Source organism: Scleropages formosus, chromosome 17 (genome assembly GCF_900964775.1).
Source record: "Scleropages formosus chromosome 17, fSclFor1.1, whole genome shotgun sequence".
NCBI classification, from domain to species: Eukaryota; Metazoa; Chordata; class Actinopteri; order Osteoglossiformes; family Osteoglossidae; genus Scleropages; species Scleropages formosus.
In genome coordinates, this window is record NC_041822.1 from 3512387 (window position 1) to 3526898 (window position 14512).

At 48.1% G+C, this 14512-nt stretch overlaps 2 protein-coding genes across 5 annotated transcripts in view; one reads left to right on the top strand and one right to left on the bottom strand.

The window, feature by feature from the left end:
- Nucleotides 1-1695: 1695 nt before the first annotated feature.
- Nucleotides 1696-5117, top strand: ccl19a.1 (chemokine (C-C motif) ligand 19a, tandem duplicate 1). The gene is made up of 4 exons (XM_018760027.2): nucleotides 1696-1961; nucleotides 3251-3374; nucleotides 3866-3980; nucleotides 4330-5117. Exons 1-4 carry the CDS (start codon nucleotides 1736-1738, stop codon nucleotides 4381-4383), a joined length of 519 nt encoding a protein of 172 aa, XP_018615543.1. The 5' UTR covers nucleotides 1696-1735; the 3' UTR covers nucleotides 4384-5117.
- Nucleotides 5118-5232: 115 nt separating this feature from the next.
- The window catches only part of rusc2 (RUN and SH3 domain containing 2), a 43444-nt gene continuing 34164 nt past the window's right edge, over nucleotides 5233-14512 (bottom strand). For all 4 annotated transcript variants that reach the window (XM_018760052.2, XM_018760053.2, XM_018760049.2 and 1 more), the window contains 8 exons: nucleotides 14175-14315; nucleotides 13835-13911; nucleotides 13043-13217; nucleotides 12603-12708; nucleotides 10969-11015; nucleotides 9726-10869; nucleotides 9482-9643; nucleotides 5233-8581 (listed from right to left, as the gene is read on the bottom strand). In XM_018760052.2, coding sequence (XP_018615568.2) covers nucleotides 8386-8581; nucleotides 9482-9643; nucleotides 9726-10869; nucleotides 10969-11015; nucleotides 12603-12708; nucleotides 13043-13217; nucleotides 13835-13911; nucleotides 14175-14315 — 2048 coding nt within the window. In that variant the 3' untranslated portion in view covers nucleotides 5233-8385. The remainder of the gene's footprint in view (nucleotides 8582-9481; nucleotides 9644-9725; nucleotides 10870-10968; nucleotides 11016-12602; nucleotides 12709-13042; nucleotides 13218-13834; nucleotides 13912-14174; nucleotides 14316-14512) is intronic.

Consider the following 14512-nt stretch of genomic DNA (forward strand, 5'->3'; position numbering starts at 1 on the left):
AATTTCGGGACGGTTGCACCTCCAAACCACGGAGCGAAACCAGACAACCCAAGAAACGCTCTCGAGGTCAGAGCTGCTCGCCGGAGGCATCTTAAAACATTTTCATACGCATGTTGAGTGAGAAAGTGAGTCGGTTCGGCAGAGGCTGCAGGACGTGGTGAGAATGGCAGCGGCACACGTGAGGCCCCCCCGACTTTCTGACAACAGGAAGTGCTTTTGGCAGAAGCAGTGAGACCCGCAGGCTCGTATGGAAAGCCCCTGGCTCGACTTCAGCTTATATAAGCATGTTTCTCTCTTTTTTCTTTTGTTTGTTTTTTTTTTTATGTCAGTTCAGTATATTGACCATTCCAGAGGAGTGTTGCGAGATACGTTTTCAGACATCGTTTGCTGAAAAACACCCCGCATCACAATGTTGTCATTGTACCTACTAGCAGGAAGTTATTAAAATATAATAGTTTATTCCAGTAAGTGCTGAAGAAGCATGGGTGGGGGGTGGGGGGTGGAATGAGACCTACGTATCATTTCGTAAAATGCAACCTTCATAGTTCTTGTCCCAGGAAAAGGAAACTTAACAAGCAGCTTTAAGAGGTCTTCCTCTTAGCCTAGGTATGAATATCTTTCTATTTATGATGTATGATCGTGCAATATTGTGTGAATAAGTGGATCCAGCCTCTGCAATATATAGCAATAAGAGCTGTAAAAATGCAGTAACAAAAACCGTCATAAACCACACCGGAATCGATGCCTCACAATGTGTTTGCGGAGGAGAAAAGGCAAAGCCGTAGCGGTAACATCAGCAAGCGTAATGTTGTGTCGTAGATCCCTCTTCCGTACGAGGTCGCAGCTGGGGGGCAGGGGGCGCCGAGGCGATGCGGTCGAGTCACGCCGGCACCTCGCAGGTCCCGGCCTGCGGCTCGATCCCAGCCGAGGTTCCAGATGCATGGAATCTGCATGCTGCCTCTGTGTTTTCTGGGTTTCCTCCCACAGTTTCAAGAAACCGTGGTTCAGCGGAACCGATGAGTAAATTGTTCTTGGGATTGTGTTGCATATGTAAGAGAGCTTCTAGGAGCTTGCTGGGATCCGTGCCAGCCTGTACGATGCCTTGTAGAGGGCACTTTTGCGGAAGCACCTCAAGGTCACCAGATTACTGCTGGGACAAGAGCAGACCCCCCACCGGCCCGTGATTTGCGACTCCCCCGCGCTTGCAGAGCTGAGCTGAAACACAGCAAAAATCACCGTAGATGTCTGTTAATGCGTTCCAAATGCTCCAAAAGCAACACTGGGCCTCTTTCTCAACTCCTGTACTCCCACTGCGTGTCGTGCGTTTCGTGTTTATTGCAGCGGGCTTAACTTTTTGTTCGTCTCGGAGAGTAGCGCGCGGCGTCCATCCAAAAACGGTGTCGAAAACTTCATAAGGCGCGAGGCCACCTGAAGGAATAAATGAAAGGAGCTCAACGAAGAACCAAGACGAGAATGATATGATGATGACGATGTGGAACAACGCACTGTAATATTTGTTTTGTATCAGCGCACAACATCTGCATTACAATGGGGCAGCCGTCGTCCCCGAGCGCTTCTTGCACGTGCGTGTTACACATGGAGTCATCTTCCTCGGAGACCACCTGTAGGACTTTTTTTTTTGAAATTTGTGGGATTTGTGGGAACTGAAACCGTCTTCTGAGACTCAGAGTTTGGACTGTGTCCACTCCTCCGTCGGGGGCAGTGCAGGGTGCGAATGAGCGAAAGTGAAACTGAGACGTGTGTGTGTATAAAGACGGTGCCGGTGCGCCGGAGCCGCAGAGCCACCGAGCAGGTTCCAAGAAAGAGCGGGAGCAAGAGAACCAGCATCAGCAGCACACTTAGAAAGGAGCCTCCAGCACAGACACTGAGTGGCAACATGACTTCTGGAAACATCCTCACCCTCTGCCTGTGGATCTGCCTCCTCTACTGCTGCTACACAGGTACGCTCCACCTATACACGCCGAACTTAGAGCTCTCTTTCCGTACGCACGTTTTATATATGCATAACACACACATCATTAGTACATTTACATCTATTCATTTAGCTGACACTTTTCTTCAACAATTATTTACCCGTTTATATAGTTGAGTATTTTACTGGAGGACTTCAGAAGCAGTTGGGCGGCTCATAATGTAGTGATCAGTCACTGTAATTGGACCTGAAGGTTACAGGTTTGAACCTCACCCACTGCTGCAAGGCACTTTCCCTAAATTGCTCCAGTAAAGTTACCAAGCCGTATAAACGTGCAAATAATTGCGAGATGCTCTGGAGAAAAGTGTCGGCGAAAGGAGTAAATGTAGGGTAAGTACTTCTCTCGAGGTTTGCTTCAGGCAGAGGTGGGATGTTGAGCTGTGGGTCCAAAGGCAGGGGCTCTGAGCAATATGCTGCCAGCTGCCTCTACAGATATATAGAATATCCCACATATTAATAGTGCCTCTATTTGTCGGTCGGTACCCGTACGTGAATTTTCTTGTCACTTGCACTGGTAAAGAGCACAGAAATGCTGGGTGTCTCATGTAATTACTTACACTTACATTACAAGCACTTGCATTGCTTTACCGCGAAATCTCAACAAGTGAAGCTCGTCCATCAGCTGGATACCAAACCTTTAATTCATACCTTGCTGTCTTATCTTACACACACACACACACACACACACACACTCAGACAATATGTTCAAGGCATGTGCAGCACTAGAAGGGCACACTGAGACAGAATGAATATTAACATTGAAAAACTGTTTAAAAAAAAAAAAACCATACATACATTCAGTTGTTGATTTAAAAAAAAAAAAAGAAAACAAAAATGTTATTTATGTTTCTGGATCTTCGGTGTTTCTCACCGCACTGGTCTTCGGAGTTCCTTCCTCCTCAGCCGCAGCTTCTGGCTTTTCTCCCCCCAAACACGGCAGGCTCAGAGGACCGCAGACCTGCCGCCAGCGTGCGCCGTGTCTTAGGAAGACAATAAAACACAGCTGCCCTTCGCTGCGCCTCATTTGAGTCCCCCAGCCGCACGAGCCTCTGCTCCGCAGCATCCCGTAGTTGCGCATTCTCACCACAAGAGATCACAAGCGATCCAGCACCGGGCCGCTGTCCAAGTCGCCCACACGGCCCGCCATCGCGCGTCCCGAGAAACGGCCTCGATGCGAACGCACGCAGCCCTTCGGCACCGCGTGTGGACGCTCAACCTCCCCCGGTTACTCTGACCAAGCGAAATCCTTTCTTTCAGTGACTCAGGGGGAGCTGGCGGTGGACTGCTGCTTGTCGGTGAGCTACAAACCAATACCTGCGCAAGTGGTGAGAGGCTACATGCGACAGGATAAGGGCAACGGGTGCGACCACAGCGCCGTTGTGTGAGTACCTCCTTCGCTCGTTGTGCGTCTGAGGAGAAGGTGACGCTACATGCGAGAAGCAACAGGATGGTTGCGGGCGAAGCCCAGGAGACCGCAGCACTGGGTGGCAAACTGAAAATTATCTGCAAAGCAGAGGAAAGCAAGAAGGGGCAGCTGGTATCATACTGCTTAGAGCCGCAGCCTTGTACGGAGAGGTTCGAATCCCACCTCCAGCTGTAGTGCCCTTGAGCAAGGTACTTGCTCTAAAACTGCTCCAGTAAAAAACACCCAGTGTATAAATATGGGATCAATAGTTATTGATCAACGGATCTGTTATAATTGTGAGAAACAACACTGTCGGTTAGATGAGGAAATGTAAGAAAAAATCCAGACGTCGTAATGTAGGTTGAAGTGTCAAGTGCGAAAGTTCCCACCGAGACGCGGAATGAAGTCACTGTTACGATCCTGTAGGAACTGTGTTCTAACAGGAGGCGGTTGTGTGTGTGTTTCAGCTTCATCACCAGGAAGAACATCAGACTGTGCGCCCCCCCTGAAGCAGCCTGGGTCAAGAACCTCATAAGCAACCTGAACAACCTGCTGAAGAAATGCAAAGCCAAAAAATTCCAGGTCAGTCCCTGTACATTTCAGTCCCCGGGATGGCTGGTAGCGTAGTGGTTCGAGCTGCTGCCTTTGGATCCAAAGGTTGTAGATTTGATCCCCGCCTCTGGCTGTAGAAGCTTTGAGCAAGGTACTTACCCTAAATTGCTCCAGTATTTACCCAGCTGTATAAATGGGTAAATAACTGTAACCCTAATACTGTAAATTGCTTTGGAGAAAAGCATCAGCTAAATGAATAAATGAACGGCTGCGCCGAACCCGGATCGCTTGAGCAGTAGGGAAGATGCAAACTTGGTGCCTTGAAGAAGCTTCCTGTAGGATTCCTGTTATGCTAACACACGTTTCTTTGCCTTCACAGGGACGGAAGTGTGACGAGCTGAAATCCGTCATGTTCGGGAACAGCGTGCAGTGAAGAGGCCTTTCCGTGCCCCTCTGTGCACGTGACGCGGATGCGACGTGGGCTCCTTGGCCACGATAGAAATCCTTGTTTCTGGTCTGTTACTCCTAACGGCTCTCATTCAACTTTCTGCTCTCAGTGCTTTGCACCATCCTCAAGGGACAATACTGGACATCTCACAATGGGTCTGTGTGTGTCTACTAGTGTGCTTATAAGTCATAGCGCAACTGATTTCTCAACAATCCATCAGTATGTAAACACTCTGTAACTCGTTTGCTGAATGAGGAAACACACTGATGGCTATTTCAAAACTCTTTTTTTGATATAACCTCGAAAGCAGGGAAACTTTTTTAAAATAGGTATTTTTTTAACAAAATATTCATGTGCTGCAATGCCGGTGGAAAAACATAACAGTAAGGAATTGTAATGTGTTTTAAGTGAATGCTGAACAATATAGTTTAGCTAATCAGAATTTGAAGGATTAACTTGATCTAACTGTACAATGGGAGAGTGTCGTGTGCTGCATACAATCTGTATGGCTGCAGTTTACATCGTCAAATAAAGGTGGTGAAGAAAGACATTACGGGAGTAAATCACTGCGTTCCATTGCAAAACACAGCAGCTTGGACTGCAGCGACATCCCATCTGTCACTTCGGAGGGAGGTGTGTGTTAACACCTGAGCCGTGGGATCCGGTGCGTGGGTTTGCTGCCCGTTCAGTCCGTGTGGGGGACGCCGCGTTTTCCGATCCCCCGGTCCAAACTGCATCTCCGATGGATCCGTGACCGAATCGCTCGACCCGTGTCTCTGTGTGACATCTGCCCTCTGACAGAGACGCAAAAACCCAAACGAGGCTTTTCGTGGAGGATATATATTTTTTATAAATGTTTGCAAATTATACAACAAAAGACAAGACATATCTCAGCTGTGTTCACATGAGCACCTCGTTATAAATAATCTTATTACATAGCTATGGTCACCCACATCATAGAGCATGAAAAAGACTTCGGCGCCACTTGAAGTATGTACAGTACAAGCAGGGGTAAGAAGAGTACAGCTGGATCTGAGCAACATAATAAGAGCAACGCACTGCAAAACAGCCCGACTCTCTGCGCCCCCCCCCCCCCCACGCGCCCCCTCCAGACACACGTTTGTTCCCCCTTCGCACTTCTCGCCCCCTCACTCCTCCCGCACAGACAAACGGTAACTGTACAGTATTAATACCTCCTGGCAAACCTTCAAAGAATAAATAAGTAAATACACCGAGCGTAACTGAAAGGTGGCTGCGGGCGCAAGGAAGAGATCGGAGCGTCTCTGGAAGTCGCACCTCGGCCAAAAGGAAAGGGGACACTTTGTGAACTCCGTCACCACGAGGCGTGTGGCTGCGACGCACAGTGTCGAATGCCGTTTCCTTCTGTTCACGCTGCTCGGCGCCACCGGAAGAAAAAGCACGAAGCGCCACAGTCGATAAGCACCGACGAGGGAGCCCGCGGACTTGGACCGGACTCCGTAATGAACTGTCAGCCCCCTCCCCCCAGTAAGACCACCTCTGGGAAGTGCAACATGCATGGCAAGCCGGCACGGAAAATAACGCAATTATGTTTTTCCTCGTGAACATGTTAACTGCGAAAAATTAACACATTCCTTTCAGATCCCCTCTTCCTCCAAGTGCAATTAAATAAACTAAATATATATACACGTTTTTGTTAATAAAATATTAAATTATTTAGTCTTTACACCAAAATGATATCAAAAATAATGTAGTTCTACAACCTGCTGGAAAAAAAAAATTAAACACAATACATAAAAAAAAAAAAAAAACAACAACAAAAAAAAACACTGGCAGAGGTTTCCCACACAAAGTGAGTAAAATAAAATCAAGTGTTTCTGCTCGAAATCATATACCTTCATAGTTACCGTCAATCAAAGTTCACCTTCACAGGGCACGGAGTCAGCGTCCTCTCTTAAAAACACCACTTGGTTTAAAGGTACCTGTCGTGGATCGTGGACGGTTCCAGAAACACAAGGAAAGCACGCAGCGTCTGCTCTCCACCCGGACTCCGAAAATCAAGCGTCACTTATACTGCAATCCAGCAGCTTCCTCATCAAATATCCAGACGCAGCAGTCGAACCTGCCGCCGCACAAGAACTCAGCCCCGCGTCATTTTGAGGCCGTCACCAAATGCGGAGAGTACCAAAGGTCAGCATCGAAAACTAGGCCTACTGCATCCACTGCCGAAAAGTGAGTTTCCCGCGCTTACGATTTGGCACCAGAAAGCAGTGCATCGCGCCAACTCAGTTTTTGTGCAAGGGCTCGGAGGGAGCACTCATGGTACGGGCGTGTGCCGCACGGTCCACGCGGAGACGGAGACGGGAAGGACTGGACCGATCCGGCTGTGTGCGGTGAACCCTGCCCTCCCGCCCGCCTCTCCCCCCACACATCCACGCTCCTTTCACAAGCCCATGAAGCAAAGCGTCGTACCCTTACTAAACAGCAAGACAACATGCAACCGCGAAGGATAAATAGCAATAATCGTCAGCAGATTAACTGAGCAACGCGTAATTTAAATACGCGCGTGATCGTGGCTCGCTCGCGCGTGTTCTTTTGGGTGCTGAGGGCACCGGGCGCGCACGACAAGAGGAGGAGCGGCGCGTGGGTGAAGGACGGGAGCGCTCGACCCCGGAACACGTGCGGTGACGGCGGCCGTCTGCTTCCCCCTCTGCGACGAGCCCCCTCCCGGCTGGCCGGCCAGGAACGACGCTGCGGCAGCAGGGGGCGGTCAAGGGACACGAGGCAGGACTCGCGGGTCACTCTCTCTTCCCACACACGCTTGGTTTTGCCAAACGCACACGTCTATGTCCACATTTACTTTCACAGCCCAAGAACAAAGGGGCTCCGAGAGTCCAAAACGGGCCGGTGCGAAACAAAGGTAGAGTCAGGGTGCTCTTTGAACAAGTCTACGGGAAATCTGGCCCAGGCCTCTTTCACTCACATACACACACACACACTCTTTCAGCTACACTCAGCTCGTTCCTGACGACTTTTCAAACTTGAGAGACTCAAAAACTGCCTTCATTATAGTGGGATGTTATCAGGAGCCACGAAAGCAGCTGTGTTTTCAATAAATACAGACGTGACTAAACCGCTACCCTGTAAAACCCTGCAAAAAGTCCATCGAAGAGATCAATGTACATAGAGGAGGAGTGAAGAGTTGGCACTGCGGAGAAACCCCCCGACTAAAAAACTAGATACTGACGGTACAGATACACACAGACATATATTTCGAGTGTTTGCCTCACGTTCATAGTGTTAGTTAGCCATCACCGTGAACTAACCAGTAGTCCAGACCGCCTGGCCTCGTGCACACTGCCACTAAATCCGTGGCCAGCTCTCCGTCTCAGCTTGGCTTTTTCTGAGTTGGTCTTGTGCTTTCTTTCTACAGATTTCACCAGAGAAACTCATCAGGATGTTAAAAGCACAAGAAAACACGGCAAAGAATGTGTACCTCTTACCAGCACACGGTAAACCACGGTAAGAGTCATATCCCTTTACTGGTATAGTACAGGTGTCCCTTTCCAGTTGCCCTGTTCTTGTCCTGGCATCTTGATGCTCATGCGCTGTAATAACAAACACAAAGACCCTGGCAGACTGCACACCGTTGGACCGAACTGTGGATTTTCGTATCTGTGAACACGTGTTTATATGCGTTTTGTACGAGGATGTTTGACTCTCCGAGCCGTAGAGACAACGGGCCCTGTAAGACCAGCGGGATTTAATTTTTCCCATCATACTTAAGGTAGCTTTACTTCTTTTTTAAACAACTAATTGTTCAAAAAATGTTTGGTTCAATTTCATAGCAAAACTGAAGGCAAAGGCTGAGAGTTTGCAAGTTGATGATTGAGGGCCTTGGATTCGTTGTTTGTGTGGGATTCTCTCTGTGTGTGTGTGTGTGTGTGTGTGTGTGTGTGTGTGTGTGTGCCTGTGCCTGTCAGTTTGTACATCGGTCTGTCCGTGCATTCAGTGGGGCCTCTGGGGCCCCTGCGGGTCCTCGATCAGCGTGACGTAGATAATGGGCACCAGACCAGCGAGGTCTCCCAGAGCGCAGCGCAGCCAGTCGGGTTCGGCGCGGCCCAGCACCTGCAGCACGTCCCCTTTGTTGAAGCTCAGGTGTCCAGGTTCGGTGGCAATATGGTGACACAGGGCGCGCACCTCCCTGGGACCCCAAGCAAGACAGAGACAAAGAGGAAGCAGCTGTTTGAGCAGGAGGAATCACTGAGTCTCCTCCCCACAGACACAAAAAAACACCAACACCTGTATTCACTACTAACTCACACTTTTCTCAAAAGCAACGTATGACGTTTTATACATCTCGAATTGTATTAACTGGAATAACTGATTCAAACTACTGTCCTCCACATGGAAGGCAGTAGCTATAACCACTACAGTACATCTTGCATTTCACACACCCCTGGTTATACTATTTGTGTTACTACACACACACACACTGTCTGAACCGCCTGTACCATACGGGGTCGCGGGGAGCCGGAGCCTAACCCAGCAACAGAAGGCAAAAGGCTAGAGAGGGAGGGGATGCACCTAGGACAGGATGCCAGTTTGTCGCAAGGCACCCCAAGCGGGACTCAAACCCAGACCCACCGGAGAGTAGGATCCGGTCCAACTCACTGCGCCACCGCATCCCCTGCCAGTTGCGTTACTACATTATCCTTATACTATGTACCACAACAGGTGAGGGTGGAAGGAAGCGTTGCGATTAAGGAATCAAAACTGAGATTAAGTCTGCCAGCAAGAGGGATCTTTGATCGTCCCCTTACACACAGAGCCAGGATGTGGACTGTCCCTTCAGACATTTTCATTTAATTCTTTTAGCTGACGCTTTCCCCAAAGCGACTTATACTTTAAGGCTACAATTATTTACCCATTTATACTGCTGGGTAATTTTACTGGAGCAATTTAAGGTTAAGTACCTTGCTCAAGGGTACTACAGCCGGAGCCGGGGAGCGAACCTGCATCCGAAGGCAGTACGGACCAGGGAACTTAACACGAATTGCTCCATTAAAGAATACTGTTATCGGCTTAACAAAGTGATAACAACCATGAAGTGTGCTGCTGAGTGGCGGCTGCTTGCGTCTCTTGCACCGTGGAGACGAGGCGGGTCTGAGAAGCGGGAGGGGCGTCTGGACGCCTGGCAGCCCCCACAGTCTGAGCCATGAGGCCCAGCACTGATTTGTCCAGACTCAGCCACCCTGATGGCAACCTGGAAGGAACAAGCACAGCGGGTCACGTTTAAGTAAAAGCACACGTTGACATTACAGTCGAAAGTAACAACAGTTTTTTACCTATTCTTTGCAGATCTGCTGAATCCCGGCTCTTCCTTGTCTGTCCTGACAGCGTTTCCCACGGTGGCTCCAAACAGCCTGCCCCATCGCATTGCCGGTGAAGGCCCCTCGTCCGGTCCTCCTGGGGCAGCAGACCGACGCTCCGGCTCCTTAAGCTCATTCCCCCTTGACTCTGCGTGACCTCCCATCGACGAAGGCCTCCCTTTGGCCTTGCAGTCACCTCCTTTACTACAGCGCTCACCATCAGCTTCCTTCGGCACATCTTCCGCCTGGCTGGCTTCCGCCCCCTCCACCACACCCTCTCTTGGCGGAGGCTGGCTGAACCTGCACCTTGCCTCTGCGTCCTCGGCTCCATTTCCCGGGGCCCTGGCTGTAGACTTCTTCCTCTTCTCCCATTTGACAAACTTTGAGCCTTCGGTGGAGTTGTCGATGTAAACTTGGGAGCTCTGCATCAGCTGGTACCACCAGCCCGCCTGCCTGTCCTTCAGCTTGGGCCCTTCCGCTCTCTGTGGCTCCCCGCTCTTCCTGCCATCCTTTTCCTGGGGGCCTTCTGCCTGCTGAAGCTCCCCGTTGGTCCCGATGTCTGACTTACCCTCCCCATCCAGATCTACTCTGGCACCAGTCACCCTCAGCACTTCACCACCACCCACTGCTCTTTCTTCCACACCACATTCAGCTGACTGTCTAGCTTCTGCCCCAGCCACTTTTAATTCTTTGTCCCTCCCCTCGCTCTGTGTCCGCACAGGGTGTTCCAGTCCCTCTCTGCTATCCTTCGATGTTTCATCCTCCAGTAACACATCTCCCTGACGTTGCTTGATTTTCAGTTGGTTCAGTCCCAGCTCCTCTGCTTTCGTGTCTGCCTCCTCTCTCTTGGTGGCTGTCCCACCTTTGCTAAACCCCCTCATCAGCTGGAACGTGGATCGTGCAGAATGCTCGAGGCGCAGTCCAGCAGAACACAGCTGCTCTTTGCGGCGGATATGTTCTTGACCCTTCTGCAGAAGACGGGGCTCGAACAGAAGGTCTAGATCAAAGGGCAGCAACGATAGGGGTTGCAGCAGCAGAAGAAGCTCCTCAAACAGAGGTCTGCATGCTCCTTGGGACAGGGGAAGGAAGCCCCAAGGATGGTAGTGCGCTGAAACAATGTCTACGGACAGCGAGAAGTGAAGCTCCATTAGCACTAGCAGGTTTAACGGGGACTGGAGAACCGGAACATGCATTGTTCATGCTTTTAACGTGCTCATACCTTCATGAGTAAAGAGGTGATTGAACCAAAATTCCAGGGATCGTGAACTACAGGAGAGAGAACAAGCCTGTCATTTTCTCCACTGTGCTCAAGGCAGAATTACAGCTAAGAAAAAAACAGCAGCTCTTGAAACCAAATACTTGAAATGTGATGACAGCCGTTGTTATGAGACACTAGACAATAAGTAGCAGAAGCAGTCCTCCGCAATAATGCAATAGTTGCTTAAAGAGAAACGGCAAAGGTTAATTTAATCACAAATTCCAATCCTTGAGTCTGAAAATAAAAATCTGCCATTGTTTTTTATTTCCATACGGGAGAATTTGAAAATAAAGTTCGTAGAAAGGAATCAGTGTGGATCTGATACACAATACCACTTCGGCAACACACAGGCTCCGTATGCTGTGAACACAACTGGGACTGAGAAGCTGTTGCTAATTTCTTTATTCCACGTTTATTCCTGTTCCAAAGTCACCTGTACTACACTTTAGTGTGGATACTTTTTGACACACTCCCGCACATTAAAATCAGAATACCTTTTGCTGTAAACTCTTATTTAATACTGATTGTTTACAGTGTAAGTTAGATTTCCCCCACATTACCCCAAAAGCCAAGGCTACGTTACCATTAGAAAAACTACAATAAAGGACTTCGAAGTTTCAATCTAACAATTACTTTATGTACAAACCTTATTTTTAATACCCACCTCCGGGTGTAGAGCTCTTGAGCAAGGTACTTACCCTAAATTGCTCCAGTAAAATTAACCAGCTGTATAAATGGGTAAATAATTGTAACCTTAACATTGTAAGTTGCTTTGGAGAAAAGCATCAGCAAAATAAATAAATGTAAATGTTATTTATTTATTTATCTATCTTTCTATCTAAACTCTTCTTTCTTTCTGCTGCTGTTGTTCTAAGGGCTGCCACACAAAATTTCACTGTATTCCACACAACAGTAAAGTACACACACACACACCCCCCCCCCCATACAGAGTCATGGGGAACCAGAGCCTAACCCGGCACCACAGGGCATAAGGCCGGAAGGGGAGGGGACACACCCAGGACAGGATGCCAGTCCATCGCAAGGCACCCCAAGCAGGACTTGAACCCCAGACCCACTGGAGAGTAGGACCCGGTCCAACCCACTGCACCACTGCACCACCACACCCCCTGACACTAAAGTATCTCATCTCATCTCATTTGCTTTGCTGCCAACAGAAATTTTGTAAAGTATATACACAAGGAAACTCCATTTTAAAAGAAGTAAAGAAACTGGAAAACATTTGAATTGTTGATAATTCTTAACTCGACCATTTCTAACACAAGAAGCCAGTTTACAATTAAAAACCACATTTACTTAGCAGATGCTTTTCTCTAAAGCAACTTACAATATGAGATTACAATTACTTACTCATTTATACAGCTAGGTAATTTTGCTGGAGTAATTTAGGGTAAGCACCTCACCCAAGGGTACTACAGCCAGAGATGAGGATTGAACCTGCAACCTTCAGAGCCAAAGGCAACAGCTCTAACCACTATACTACCAACTATCCCCACAGTATGTAGCTGAACTGAAAACAAGACGGCAGTAGGACAGTGAAAAAAAAGAGAATTGGGTGGCAAGTGAACAGTACTTACTTGAGTAAGCCAAAGATGAAAGCATTTAGTCTCATGCTGTGACTGGTGAGCTCAGAGTACTGGCTCACCTTGGAAAACAAGCCATGGAGGACACGGGTCGATGGACCTGGGAATAAAAGCGATTCATGGAACATATTCAAGCCCACAAACCTCAACCACAACTCAATATACTGTTAACACCTATGAAAGAATCACTGATATCTAAAATATCGAAGTCAGCACCAGCACCGATGACCTCACTCATGTTGGCATACCCAGTACTATCACTCTGCCAAATCATATCAGTCAGAAATGTCATCATCATCATCCTCAGCAGAAACAGAATCAACATTATCATCATTGCTACCAGCAACTTTATCATCATTGCTATAACCACCATCGTTATCATCGCCATTGAACACAACATCATGATCAGTATCACAGTCTTCATCACAACGGACCCAGCTGCGTTGAGGCCTCCACAATGGTCCAGGGGTGGTTTCGCCGTTGTCCGATTATCAGGTCCAGCACATAGCCCCGGAGTCCATCTTGAAGGACGTTCCGAATGGCTGGACACAAGTACTTCAGAATCAGGTGGCCAACGTTGGGGCTGACAGAACTATTTCCCAGTTTGGCCTGAAGAGAAAGAGAAAAAAGAAAGAGGGTGCAGGATTTTTGTTACCACACTATTTATTTAGTAGGCATATACCTTCGCATAAAACAATTTCAGAAGGAGGAAAGGTCACTTTGCTTGTTTTCACCCAAAGCCCAGAGGGATTTCAAGTCTAGCTGCACATGTGGTGAATGAAGGAAAATGAAGGAAACTTATTTAGTTCTTAATAAAGAACTAAAGTCCTCGATTAAAAGGAAAGAGCAACATTTCAATGACTTCATTTAAACACTGTTCTCACTATGGAGTCAAAGACAAACTACTGACAGCTTTTCTGAGGTCCAAAAATCAATGTGCACTCCAGCAATATATATATATATTCTGGATCCTGCGAGGAGGTGAAAATTTAGCAGAACATGTGAACAGTCCACATCGCGGCCCTTCTCTTAAGTTTTCAAGAAAAGCTCCGTAAGTGAACGATAAGAAAACACTGATTCAAAGAACCACGTGACACCAGTAAAAACAGTGATCAATGACAGCGGCACTAAAGGGAGCACATCTTTGGTCATAGGTCTGTGTCATTAACTCCCATGCAGCCTCCAGTACAGACTACCAACGTTTCATCAATTGGCTCTACCTGTACCTTCACTCCAGGGTCCCGGGTGGTGCCAAAGTGAGCCACTATTAAATCGACTGCCATGTTGATGGCTTTCACCAGATCTAAGAGACACAGGAAGAAGAATGTTGGCATTTACTTTCCGGTTTACAAAGATTTAAGTGTTATTTGTCATGTTATGGTTCAACAAACTGAAAGCCTGTATCAGGATAGTTTTATGAAAAAAGCAAACAGTGCAGAGACATCATCAAAGCTCTGCCTGGAGCATCTGAAGTTTCCAAGAGATCAACAGTGACCCTGTGTGGATGCCACAAGGAAAGTTCATCTGGCAGAGTGGTGTTCTCCGCCCGACAGCATGAAGGCTCACCCTTCTTCTGCAGCAGATCGATTGACACGGACTCAGAAGTAGCGTCAGGTGACAAGCAGAACTCCTCCGGCGGTTTCTCGGCCAGTGAGAAGTAGTCCGGCAACTCGCTGTGGTGATGCTGGACAGGTTTCGGGGCTTGACCTTCAGGGAAGAGAACCATACAATCACATGCTATGACTACAACAGTCCTATCTCTCCTTTAACAGTGACAAACCTCCATCCCTGAACATTCCCTTCCAAACCAATTCCTTTACTATACTCAAGAGTTTCCTTCTTTTGAGCTAACAACTGAGCTGATGCTCTAATGACTGTGTAAATGACTGTGTAAAGGCACTGAA

Excerpts from the sequence above, each read along its gene's own strand:
- ccl19a.1 (XM_018760027.2), top strand. The coding sequence starts at position 1,736 with ATGAGCGAAAGTGAAACTGAGACGTGTGTGTGTATAAAGACGGTGCCG. Across the intron at positions 3,375-3,865 it reads TGCGACCACAGCGCCGTTGT|CTTCATCACCAGGAAGAACA; the intron begins GTGAGTACCTCC and ends TGTGTGTTTCAG. Across the intron at positions 3,981-4,329 it reads GCAAAGCCAAAAAATTCCAG|GGACGGAAGTGTGACGAGCT; the intron begins GTCAGTCCCTGT and ends TTGCCTTCACAG.